This window comes from Brienomyrus brachyistius, chromosome 5, assembly GCF_023856365.1.
Source record: "Brienomyrus brachyistius isolate T26 chromosome 5, BBRACH_0.4, whole genome shotgun sequence".
In the NCBI taxonomy this organism is placed as follows: domain Eukaryota; kingdom Metazoa; phylum Chordata; class Actinopteri; order Osteoglossiformes; family Mormyridae; genus Brienomyrus; species Brienomyrus brachyistius.
Window position 1 is genome coordinate 37,381,982 of NC_064537.1, and position 12,981 is coordinate 37,394,962.

General features: G+C 36.6%; 2 protein-coding genes across 10 annotated transcripts in view; one reads left to right on the top strand and one right to left on the bottom strand.

Annotated features, from left to right (window-relative positions):
* The window catches only part of taok2b (TAO kinase 2b), a 28,538-nt gene extending 27,695 nt beyond the window's left edge, over window positions 1-843 (bottom strand). For 2 of the 3 annotated variants that reach the window (XM_049013826.1, XM_049013825.1), the window contains exon 1: window positions 450-843. The gene's annotated coding sequence lies outside the window, so the exon portion shown is untranslated. The remainder of the gene's footprint in view (window positions 1-449) is intronic. The other variant, XM_049013824.1, reaches the window with a different exon arrangement.
* A 2,594-nt stretch (window positions 844-3,437) lies between these two features.
* cabp5a (calcium binding protein 5a) lies at window positions 3,438-8,131 on the top strand. 7 transcript variants are annotated; one of them, XM_049014428.1, is made up of 7 exons: window positions 3,438-3,721; window positions 4,057-4,228; window positions 4,430-4,460; window positions 4,861-5,004; window positions 6,011-6,120; window positions 6,305-6,452; window positions 7,379-8,131. In XM_049014428.1, the coding sequence occupies exons 2-7, from the start codon at window positions 4,181-4,183 to the stop codon at window positions 7,405-7,407; spliced, it is 510 nt and encodes a 169-aa protein (XP_048870385.1). In that variant the 5' UTR covers window positions 3,438-3,721; window positions 4,057-4,180; the 3' UTR covers window positions 7,408-8,131. The 7 variants fall into 7 exon arrangements, with proteins under 7 accessions (XP_048870385.1, XP_048870387.1, XP_048870384.1 ...); XM_049014430.1 differs by having other exon boundaries at window positions 4,061-4,228; XM_049014427.1 differs by having other exon boundaries at window positions 3,438-3,713.
* Window positions 8,132-12,981: the final 4,850 nt, after the last annotated feature.

A 12,981-nucleotide genomic window follows, 5' to 3' on the forward strand; every position in this document is an offset into this window, starting at 1 on the left:
GTTAGTCGGAACTAGTCAGATTAACCTGGCTATAAGTACAACTTGTTTGCACCAGATTCTACTAATCAATCGAATTAATAAACAAATTATATATGAATATATCACAGAAGAAACAAAATGTGTTAAGTTTTCTACATTTTTATAAGACATCCCAAAAACGGCGAAGACTGTTACAGCAGCAGACAGCTAAGAGCAAGAAAATCTACATGCGGGTAATGTAGGATACAAGCAACCAAAGCATTCATACGTAACTTGACAGAAATGAAAAATTTATATTATTACAGTAGGGAAGAACTCATTAAAATACTGAGAATTTAACTATCAAGCCAGAACAATGTCTGACAGTCAATCAAACAGGCGCCTGAATTAGCTAGCTAGCTATAGTTCACTAATATATAAGCACTATATAGAAGATATAACGGCTTCAAAGCACATACAAATGATCTTACCGCGGCTTACTGTGATCCTGGCTAGCTATACAGCTAGCCCCCAAAAATTCTTTGCCCTCTCCACTTTTTCCACCCGTTACAACACAAATTGCACTCAATCTGTATGATCCATTTTCTTTACAGTAAGCTCCCCTTCTGTATATCTCTTCCTCTTCTCTCCAAATAAATTCTTTCAATCTGCCTCCTTAACTGTAAGTATAGTTGACTACCTAACGGTTTTCTGCTTCAACGCGGGGCGCGGCGGTTCTCCTCTTCCGCACCCCTTTCGTTCATATTTTGCCGTTACATTCGTCTTTACCGTCTCATTTATTTGAAGGCTATTATTCCCCTGTTCTTCCTCATCCGTTTTTGTTCAGAAATTCAAGATGGCGACAGAGGTGGGATCGGGCCGGAAATAGGAAGTTAAAGTTAGGAAAAAAGACCTATTTCCGGTCACTTAAATTTCTCTAGGGAAAATAACTTGGTGTGCCATAATATACTACATCATGAATGGTTTGTATTTTATATAGAGTGCTCTTTTAGGAATGTAATACATCTTACAGTGACTAATATCAAAAACAGCATCACCATTTAACAACTGCTGTTTGTAAAATGTAACGTATTAGACAGATGTGACATAAAACTTGAACAAGACAAATGAAACTGCACTTTTATGCTTACACAATAAAGAAGTTTAATCATTTATATATATATATATATATATATATATATATATATATATATATATATATATATATCTGTGCAGGCTTTACAAAATCTGTTTGTGTTTCTAACCAAAAAACCTAGTAAAGGGAGTCCTATTCCTGGCATCTTCTGCTACATATAGACTGAACATAGGGGTATTAATTAAGCATGCTTCAGTTCCCAAAATGAATTTAAAAATAATTAATGCTTCTCTCTCTTCATTTGTTTATTAGCCTTCCAGCGACCAATAAGGATCACATTTTTTTCTTTGCACACCGTTATGTCCACATCTGCAGTACGTCACACAGAGAGTACCAGAAGTGTGCTGCAAGCTAAAAATGTATCCCTTATTTAATTACATCCAGAACATTCAGTTGTGTTTCCTCTTTTCAGTATATTTAGTTTGTACTTGTATATCCTTGTACAGTCACACGCAGGAGTGTCAGGGGTGAAGGAGGATAGCTGACAACATTATAAATTTTTCATTCATCCATCTATTCAATCTCAAGCTAGATTCACATTAACCCCTTTTTAGGAAGCAAAGGGCATAAGACAGAAATTTTCTGCAGTAGAAGTTTTTAGTTTTTCCTCTGTTTTTGCCCTCTGGAGAATATCTATAAAATCCTGTGGCAGGTAGCCAGTAGGGACTAGGCCTAGCTGAAAGTCTTGTTGTGTGACCTCATTAAGCAAATTACTGTGAAGAGGACCAAATAGTTTCTACTTTGTTTTTCTCCTAGTTTTTTAAACTATTATTTTTAAATCTATTCCGAAATGCTCACTTTTTCAGGTTTGCTTTTTTTAAACTAATAGATATAAGTCAAAACATATTCCATGTCTCATCACTTCCAATGTAGTGTATTGTACATTAATTGAAATACTATAAAGGAATTAAATTGTGAGTTATAACTTAGCTCCAGATCCTGGAGGCTTCCGCAAAAGTAATTTGCAGAAGTTTCTTTGAATGCACCCTTGCTGTGATTCTGTTATTGCTTTGAAGACTTTAATTAACTGCGTACATTATGTGAAAAAAATAGGAGCAGTCAAGAGGATTTTCCATAAGGCTATACTTGGAATGGTAAACAAATCAGTTCCTTTTGAAAGCACACTAGTGTTTAAAGTATATAAACTAAAATACGCAGTTCTGGTCATTCATTTTGGCTCTAGTAAGGCTTCTATTTTTCACTCAGCTCTCTAAAACTGGGGAGACTTTTCAGTTTAATATGATTATATCTGCCTAGACTTAAATTAAGCAAATAGCAAACACATGATTACAACCTAACAAATGAACAATAGGTATTATGACTCATATAAAAGTGTCATACAAACAGGATTTTATGATAGAAAATGTATGTACTTCAGATGACATTATGGCACTTTCCTTTAGGGCCTAGAGAAAGATACATTTTATAGGAACATACTTGAAACTATCGTATAATTTTATAGAAATATGTTTGAAATGAGGGCCATCGTTGAAGGGGGTGGGGGTGTGTCATTAGGACGATTCCAAGGGCCCCTGAGTGACAGGCCCTAAAAATTTTGGTTTGGTTGATTGAATTGACCTGGGTGGTTGGGGGCCCAATATGGTATGATTTCATGGGGCCCAAAATTTTGAGTGCATTTAATATATATATATATATATATATATATATATATATATATATATATATAGTACATTTTACATTTTTTTACATGTATTGCGTCCAAATTCAATGGAATGCCTATCAAACATAGGTTTTAAACAGGGATGCTGCTAAAAATTTTGGGCCCCATGAAAACACACTTATGTACCTATATGTGTGTGTGTGTGTGTGTGTGTGTGTGTGTGTGTATGATCAGATCAGGGCCTAAGTGAGGTTTACTTGGGGCTTGTCTTTTTTTTATAAGGAAGATTAGCATCAGGGCTAAAATACTCGGGGCTACATCCCCAAATCATCGGACCTAGCGACCCCCATGGCTGTCACTAAGGCGGTTATTTGTTTCAAAATTTCACAACATTTCTACAAATACTGAAAAAGATCCGTGAAACACTTTTAAGCTTTACTGTGTTCACAATACCAAGTGTTCCTTCCATTGCTGCTGCACAGCACTGAGGTTACATTTTTTGGACAATTTGTGTGACAATGAAACCAGAAGTAGAACTTCATCCATATAATGTTTTTGTGAGGCACTAATAAGATCCATCAAATACTTTTTGACTTATCACATTCACAAGGTCAAATGTCTTTCACTATTCCTTTTGCTGACACTAAGTGGTATTGCTTCAATTTTGGGGCAATCTCTCTCAAAATTTAATCAGCTTCATTTCATCACCCATTCGGTGCATGTACAATGTTTGAGAAAGGTCCATCAGACATTTTTTTAAATGTGTTTAATAAAAAATATGGATGTGGCTGATAATTACAGATAAACCTCTATGGATGTCATAGTGCTCCTCCTCCAGCCACTCTCTCCACGCCTCTCTGTTGCCCATGTCCCTTTTATCCGCCCTGTCATTCAAAGAGCAGAGTCAGGGGGCAGAAAAGTGCATTACTTTTGCAGTTACTCTGTGATCGAAGAGGAGTGAAAAAAGGTGAAATATAAGTAAGCAGGTGATATGACTGTTAGCTAATGTAAATACTTTTCTATAGTAATAATAGTAACATTTCATTCATAATATTGTAATTTTAATATTGAGTTGCATTTAATATAGAGTTGCATTTAATTATACGTAATAGTTTCATGTATATTATTACTCCTCAATAGTTTTATGAAAACCTGTCTGCTTCATTTGTAAATTAATTGTGTAGCATGAATATCATTACTCGTAAATAGGTTATATCAGTTTTCCTCTTTTAATTTACTGTCAGTGCATGATTTTAGTAATTTAATGTTGGTCTGGTTTATGTAAAGAGTATTATCATTATAACAATACTGTTTTCTCAAGAAAGGAGGACATATTCTGACAGACCAGTGGATTAAACTTGCATTTGAAGAAATATACATACGCTTCAAAAGAAAGTAACGTAGAGGCACTTCTACCTCACAAAGTCAGTGTAACTCCATCAGCCATGAGTTTAAGGAGAGCATGCATCTTCCTCCGAGGAGGGAAAAAAATTGTAAGTTTTATGTCTCTGCTTTATGTCTCTGTATTGACTATATTGTGATGTGTAAGAATAACATGAAACCCTTCTAGCACCTTAATTTGAATGTTTTTTGCTGAATGACACAGAAGGCATCAACATTTTATTTTCTATTTATATGTATATATATATGTGTGTGTGTGTGTATTACTATACAACTCTAAAATTCCTTTACAGGAAAGAACATTGGCAGATGATGAAATAGAAGGTAAACTTTATATCTTGATATATACATTTTGTGTATAATGATCATTTAGGATATGAATATTAAATATGATACATTTTTCCTGTTGTTCAAATTTCTGAAATATATATTAGAGGCAGTAGTCAGTGATAAATATTTTCCCCTGACTTTATAATGGGGAATCTGGAACATTCTAAGAAATTTTATATACTTCATACATTATAAAAAATATTTTACAATTACATAAGCATTTGTATTTCGCAATTGGCTGGATGAAAGGAAAGCCTTTTAAAAGGTAATCTCCTTAATACTACTAAATTATATAATACAGTGAAACAGATACACACATTAGCATCTGTCCTTATTGTCTCTGCAGCATAGATCAGTCAATATAACTTCATGTGCACACTCCCTGTCATCGTAGAATTACAAGAGGCATTCAATGAGTTTGACAAAGACAAGGACGGCCTGATTGGCTGCAAGGACCTTGGGAACTTGATGAGGATGATGGGCTACATGCCCACAGAGATGGAGCTCACTGAGCTGAGCCAGAAAATCAACATGAACTGTGAGTCTCACCACACAGCATCGCTTATGATAAGCTAGGATCTGCTTAGCAAGCTGGGTACAACACAGAACAAGATTATTTATTCTTTGTAATGGATGTTAAGAAGTTAAGTTTTAATTCACCTCTGATTTTTAAAGTAGTTGCAAGTAGTGAACAATCGATGCTGCTCAGTATGGTTTGCTATGAGCAGCTGATATAGTGCTTAAGATACTAGGCTGACCGAAATTGGGGGGCTGCATCTTTTCATTCCATGTGAGTCACTTCACTAAAAGTCTTGCCTCTGGAAGTATAAATGCCTTTCGTGCATAACTGTTGGGTGTCCATGTGAATGTCCTGGAACTGTCAAATCAAAGAGATTAATGAGAATTTAATAAACACTAAAAAAGATGACAAACAGATTTCTATCCCTAAGAACCACTGACAGCGTGTATATGGATGTATACATCTACCCATCCTAAATGATCGCAGATCATTGGTGATTAACCATTAACAGATTAACTTTCGATCAATAACAAACTACTTACAGAAGAGCGACAAGCTTGTCCCAGGACTTTGAAAAGATCTCCACCCTCCCTCCTTCTCGCTATTCAAGACCAATGAATGTTTCTGCCATGCAAGACTGATTTTATATTTTTAAGCACCTGTTTATCTGCATGTCAGACGAGTCAAGAAGACTGGATGGAGCACATCATATTCCTATGTTATGGTTACCTAGGGGCTTCAAAGGCGTGTTGTCAAAGGCACTATATAAATGTAACTTATTTTTATTATATTATTATAAACAAATAGTACTGATAGAAAATGTAATTTTTGAAACTCAGCTGGTGTCCAGACTTAGCATGGTACAAATAGTGTTTTAATCAAATTAAAATAAAGTCCATGGAACGCTAGCTGAATTAATTTATTTTCTATCATGTAAGAAACCTTTTTTAACCCCCTACACGCCAGCGAAAAACACACAGGAACCTGCAGCTAATGTCTGACTCCAATTCCCATCACTCTTCAGTGGGAGGAAAGGTGGATTTTGAAGATTTTGTGGAATTAATGGCCCCAAAACTCCTGGCAGAAACCGCTGGCATGATTGGACTAAAGGAACTAAAGGATGCCTTCAAAGAAGTGAGGATAAGCACTGTGTATCAGTCATATCTCCCAATGACTTACCCTAAACACAGGGTTCGATCAGAGAATAAGGCCTTACTTTTGTATTCTCTGCTGTAGCTGTCTCTCTCTCATTCTCTTTTACATCCAGTTAGCTAGATGTGCACTTGCTAAAGTGACTTCTACTTCATTTTCTTAAAAGTTCGATTTGGACGGAGATGGAGAGATAAGCATGGAGGAAATGCGGAGCGCTATGGAGAAGCTACTGGGACAGCACATGAGTCACAGAGAGATTGACGCTGTGCTCAGAGAGGCTGACAACAATGGGGATGGCTCAGTGGATTTTGAGGGTAAGAATGGAAATTCTGCAACAATTAGCAACAAAGAAAGCAGACGCCCTCATGCTGTGTTGAGCAGTGGTTCACAACTGGTTTAGCCGCAGGATCTACATTTTAACTTGGTTATAAACTTATGACCTAAATTTTAAAAATTTTGAACCAAACTGATACCAGACAAAATAGTGCAGCTAAAATAGTGCAGTAAGAGTAGCACGGTGCCTTCATGCCTTAATCAGAAACACCTAGTGCACAAATAGTCCAATATAAGAAAAAAAAATGGCTAAATATTTTTTTAACCACACACTTGGTGACCCAGTTGAGATCCACTTTTGCGTCATGCCCAACCGGTAGAGAAACAGTTGTTTTGAGTATTTGAACTTGAAAAAATTAGAAAATGTATAGCCAGTCAAAGACCTGTTGTTTGGATGCAATACAGCCCACACAGCTCTTCATATGGGGTTTGCTGATATTTAGCTCAATAGCATAGGTTTGGTTTCAACATTGCAAGTGACCAAATAAGGTCCAAACCCCGGACCCCACAAACACACACGGTCCTCCCAAATACATAAACCTACACCCTTGATTTCAGGGGCATCAGAAGCATTTTGAATGTGGGGGGGACACACTGGCATAAAAGTAATATTTTATGCTGTATGTGGGGGGGGGGTCCAAATGAATAATTATGAAATGATTTAATGGTGGCGACGCCTATGCATGATTTATTTGAAAATATTATGTATTATACATCATCAGAAATTAGGTTACCAAAAATTTTGTCACTCATTGCAAATTGACCCATACCAATGATGATCATTAATGTTGTCTATTTTATTAATATAATAATAGTAATAGTATGTGTACATTTATGTTAATGCATTTCATAACAATTTCATATCAACCTATAAATTATGCTGATTTTTTCCCTTTTTTTTCTAAAGAATTTGTAAGAATGATGTCTTGCCAATGAAAGACAGAAGAATGGAAAAGTGAAATAAGAACAAAGGGAGGGAAGACTGTGTCAGGCCTGCCTAGTGTGTTCACCTGTAACGTGTTAATTGGTAATTGCCCTGCCCTTATTATCTTCAAGTGCTGCATCTGTGGTTTACCCTTTATACTGTATGTGAGGCCTTAGGCCCTGACTAGCAAGTCGAGCATTGCCTGTGTGATAGTGGTCATTGTTGTATAGTGGTCATTGTCTTTGTTCTGTGTCTTACTTGTAATCTGTCTTGTTGTAGTGTATCTCTTGTATTGCACAATCAACCCTATTGACCTGCACCTGCATGCTGTTTACCCTTGTTTATAAAATCAAATCTTATCATTGTAAAAATTGACACTGTAAACATTTAATTTCCATGAAAATCAAAATGATTCCCTTAATCCATATAATGGGAACTCTTTAGGAACAGACGGTGGAAAAGTATCTGTCCAGAATATCTCCAGTTTGGGGATAAAATAGGTTAAGGCAAGAAAGAGGATATAAACTCCTGTAATCTGGATTTAATCACAACACTGCAGTGAATTTATAACGGAAGTCAGTGAGAAGGAGAGTGAGACAGAGCCTGCAAAGCAGTTTGTTCCAGGTACCTGTACATGTAATGACTTTTAGCTCATTTCAATTACTGTAAAACTGCAGATTTTCAAAATGTGAATTATGTCAATCAATGTTTAATTACCATAACCCATAAAATAACAAGCATTGGTTGAAGTTCAATATATGATTACTGTACTTGTATTTCTATAAATAAAAGTGTGGTAATTACATACTGTGTCTGAATAATGCAATTCAATATCGGCAATATTAATTTTTGTGGAATGATGCTAATATTGTACTTTTCTTCTAAACATGACAGCATCTCAAAAACATAGATATGCTATAGCTCACTACCAACAGGAATGTTAAAGATTACTTAGAGTTTGGCCAAGAAGGATAACATTTGCTGATCAGCATGATGTCCTTAATTATATAATTAGAATACAGATTTTCCATTCATCTTCTAACTATTTATTCAGAACAGAGTCACAGGAGGCCTGGAGCCTATCTTTGGCAGCAGAGGACACAAAACAACAGAACACTGTGGATGGGATCAGGACACACACACACACACCCACTCAAATGGCCGAAACCCCTGCAATATGGGGAGGACATGCAAATGCCACAAACGAAGACCAAGGCTATATACGCAGTAAGAGTGAATCACTGTGCTGTCTGAGCCAAGGTCACAATAATTTTATTTTCTAATAGCCTTTGCCAAGCTAACTGTATATATTATAGGAAGCTATGTGTGACAGTAAAAGCACTCAGATTACATGTGACCTAAATTTCTAATTGCATCTGACCATACCCTTTTCAAACTCGTCTTATTAAGCAGACATTCACCAGACTGAATGAACTTAATGCAGTAAAAGGTCACCATGACCATACCCTCCTGCAGAGCCACACCAGGCTGCAGACTCCCGATCACAACCCAGGCTTTGGAGACTCAGAGACAGTTTGTTTCCTTTGTCTGCTTCATTCGGATTGATTCCATATAGGGATGTTCTTTCTAGATGGTTAAAGAAGGCTCACATCTGGCTGCGCTGTTCCACATGCAAGACCCCTAAATGCCAAACAGCATGTTACAGTGATTAAGTAAAATGAATTAAATTGACTAAAACCAAAATACCTCGTGGCCCTGACCAGGAAAAGCCCTGAGAAGAAAGACAGATGGATAAGCAAATTATATCATCCATTCCTGACCAACCACTGCATGTCCTTTTAAAGTTTCATTCATTCATTCATGCATGCATGTCCTACCTTTTCTATATTCAAATTCAAAACACCCGTTACTACAGTATGATGTACTAATTGCTCCAAAAAGGGAGAAGTGAGAAGTTAGTCACATTATTTTCACACTAGGGCAAGTACTTCATAAAATACTTTTTAGCAATTAAATACCTGTTTAATTTCGATGACATCTGTTTCAAGAGGTCAACTCAGAGCTCTGTAATTATAGGCATGGTGCCTGGCCCTGTGGATTAAGACTGTGTCTGTGGTTTGAAGGTCACCAGTTCAAATCCCATGGTTAGCGGAGTGATGTCACCATCGGGCAGCAAATGCTCCAAGGACCTGCCCACCCTGCTATCTCACTTGTGCATTGCTTTGGACAAAAGCATTTGCTAAATAACACTAAAGAAATAAATCAACTTGTAAATTGGTCATCTACTACTGCAGACCACAAAACATGGAATTGGGTTTAAAAGAGGTAAAAAATAAGGTACAACCTAGTAAATGAAGCTTAAATCTGATTTGGTAAATTCACTTGGAGATTAATCACAAAAACATTTACTTATTTAGCAGACTAAATATTTCGTCTAAAGCAACATACAAGTGAGGAAACTTAGATCAGGGAACAAAGTCATTCCAAACTCACAGAGCAATTGGAGTTAAAGGCCTGTCCCAAAGATGATATTATTACTTTGCTGTCAATAGAATTTGAACCCACAACCCTTTGGAATTATATAACTCTCACATCAAGCCTGAGATCAGTTGTATTATTTCAAATACTTTTTAATGTAATATAATATATTTTAACTATTGAAATACAAATCTATTTTCTCATTTCATTATGTTTTACAGGTGTTTTCCCTTTTATACATATAAAAAGATATTTTAAAGCAGTTTGTTTTTATATATTTTGTTATTTTTATATATTGTTTGTTATTTTGTTGTACATGGCCCAATAGTCAGAGCAACCTAGCTCTTTATTCATACAAGTACATCACTAGGAAAAAGGAGAAAACCCCAAACTATATCATCCCAACCAACTGCCAGGATTCTGCCCAATACGAAAAGAGACTTTTGGAATGGAATCCTGGGAAAGAGGCGACTTATGACTTGGGGATTGCTCCAGAGCAAGATATAAACATAAGTGCAATGATTTTGTGGATTACGACTCATAGGAACAGGGAGGTTCCAGGAGAATGACCACATTTTGGTTAGGGCTGAGGGCCAGATGGCAGACAAAACACCCTTTAGTAAACACAGCCCCAGGAACAAGAGCATGGGCATGAATACACAGGAAACTAAATGAAGACTAGAAATACTGAGAGTGCAAGCTGGCCTAGACTGGCCACCTTGTATAACTTTGGGCATTTTCTTATGGGTTTTATTCCAAATGGTTGTAACTTCCCCCCACCTTAATATTCCATGGGGACCCCAAAGTCCAACCCTGAGTATAACACTTATTATATGCAAGACCAATTATATAATTCTTGGACCTGCTATTTTCTTTATTATTGTGACAGTCACAAAGCCTGTCTTCTGCTGTGGAGTTGAAAAGAAGGTGGATGATGTGATGTTCCTTATACATTTATAGTAATTTCATAATTCCACACAATTGTTGAAATAAGCGTTGGTGTGACTGAACAAAGGTTAGGTGCACAGCATGACAGTCCATAGCGACACTTCTTGAGAAAAAATTTATAGCATTAAGAAATCTGATTTTCAGTAGAAGATTAAAATAGGATGCTTCAGAGGAATTCTGCTGCGTAAGTATAACATTTACTCAAAAGTGATTTTTTTTTTCAGTTTATCTTCTATTTGAATATTGTTCCCAGGTTTGGAAATGCAAACCTTCATCAGGGTATTGAAATACTAATATACATATATTTGCATTTATTTAGCAGAAGTTTTTGTCTAAAGCAACATATAAATGATGATTTGAGAGTAGGGTCCCTGAAGCAATTGGAGTTAAGGGCCTTGCTGAAGCGCCAAAACTGACCTCACACTGACGACCACACATTTGAAAACACAATGCAAATATAGCTTTTTATTTGCTTTGTTGTTTTATCATTAACATTGAGTAGGTGTGGTGTATTATACTAAGTGACTTATCTTGAAGCACAATTATGTGCGGTATATGGTGAATTTGTTAAATATTTCTGCACATTTTCATATGCAGGGTTTCAGTTTCCTGCTTTATAAAAGGAGGATTTTTTGAGGAGATGAAACACCAAAGGAATTAGGAGCAGAACATAAATGGGTGACTCTAGATGCTCAGCATCACGACAAACGGCAGAGGCTGAGCTGGATGCTGCAGGCTGGCAGTGGCGGGGAGAGTGGATCAGAACACTGTGCTGCATTTACTATAAGAAGGATGAGCATCCTGCAATTATGAAACAGTCATGTGTCAGTCTGCTCTGCACCCACCTCCCTAGATGAGCCAGAGGAAGGTTTGGTGAGAAGAGGGACACCCTGAGACTGAACTGTGTCGCACCCATTTCTCGGGCGAAAGGCAGTGTTGGGCATTTCAACTCCAGTTGCTACAAATTCAAACCAGGATTTTGTTTCTACAAACCAGTTGAGCATAAAGAGTCACAGTCATAGGGTACTCACCTGGTTGGTAAAAACAAAATCTTGGCCTAGATTTGTAGTTTCTGGATCTGAAATGCCCAACACTGGTGATAAGAAAACCTAGGAATAGGAAGCCACCACTGTCCTGGGGTGACACTCCACTGCTGCCAGTGATAGTTGTGGGGGAGCATGATAAGTACAGTATGTCTTCAGTTACTTTGAAGTTTCTGGACTGTTATCCCTTGGGAAATCTGACTGGAAGCAGCTTGCTGACAGGATGCCATTGACATGGTTTGCACCACGTTCCACAGCTTTGAAAGTGTACAGGCAGGCCAGTTAATTTAAAAAAAAAAAAAAAAACTCTTTTAATACATATTATATCCCTGCATAAAAGAGAGTGCAGAGGCTTTAGGAAGAGCTTGAGTGATTACAGTCCACGCTGCTGTCAGTGTGGGACAATTTAGCGAGTGCTGCAGCTACTTTAGCAAATGAAGTCTGAAAAGCTGGATAACTGGGAGAACTGTCAGTGGAAAACTGGGAAAAGATGCATAATGAATTGCATTACCATTTTATATGTAATTGTATTACAGTTTAGAATGGTTTACAAATTTGTATTGAATGAATATGAATGTTGTTCCACTGGTTGGAGAATTCAGATGGAGTTGAACTTGGGCATGTTTTGGTTGATATAAAACTATCAGTTCTGGGGTACAATTATTCCAAATTGTAAATGATAGATGCAGTTAACGTATTGATTGGCAGCAAGTCTTACTACTACGCTCAATGATCTAACAACAGAGTCACTCCTGGGACCTATACAATTGTGAACACCAATGCTCCTGTTAAACTCACAAACATTATCACACACAAAAACATAACCTATTCTATTTGCCAGAAAATTGTAGTAATCCTTTGAGTTTGTTTTGTTTCAAGTCAAATAGGTTTTTAACCTGCTATTCAGACTTTGACATACATTACTCTAGTATTGCATTTATGATGTTACAGGTGTGAATGACCATCAAAAAAGTGTAAAACAAAGTACAAATTAGTATTGATGTTTTAATGAAATTAGTGACGATCTGCTGTATATTAAGCCTTGTCAAAAGAAACGCTAGATATTTAGAAATTCTCATTTGTTTCATCGAAAAAAATAGCAGTTTTTCTTTAAACTGTCTAAAAATATGTAATAAATTATAAAATACTCTTTAG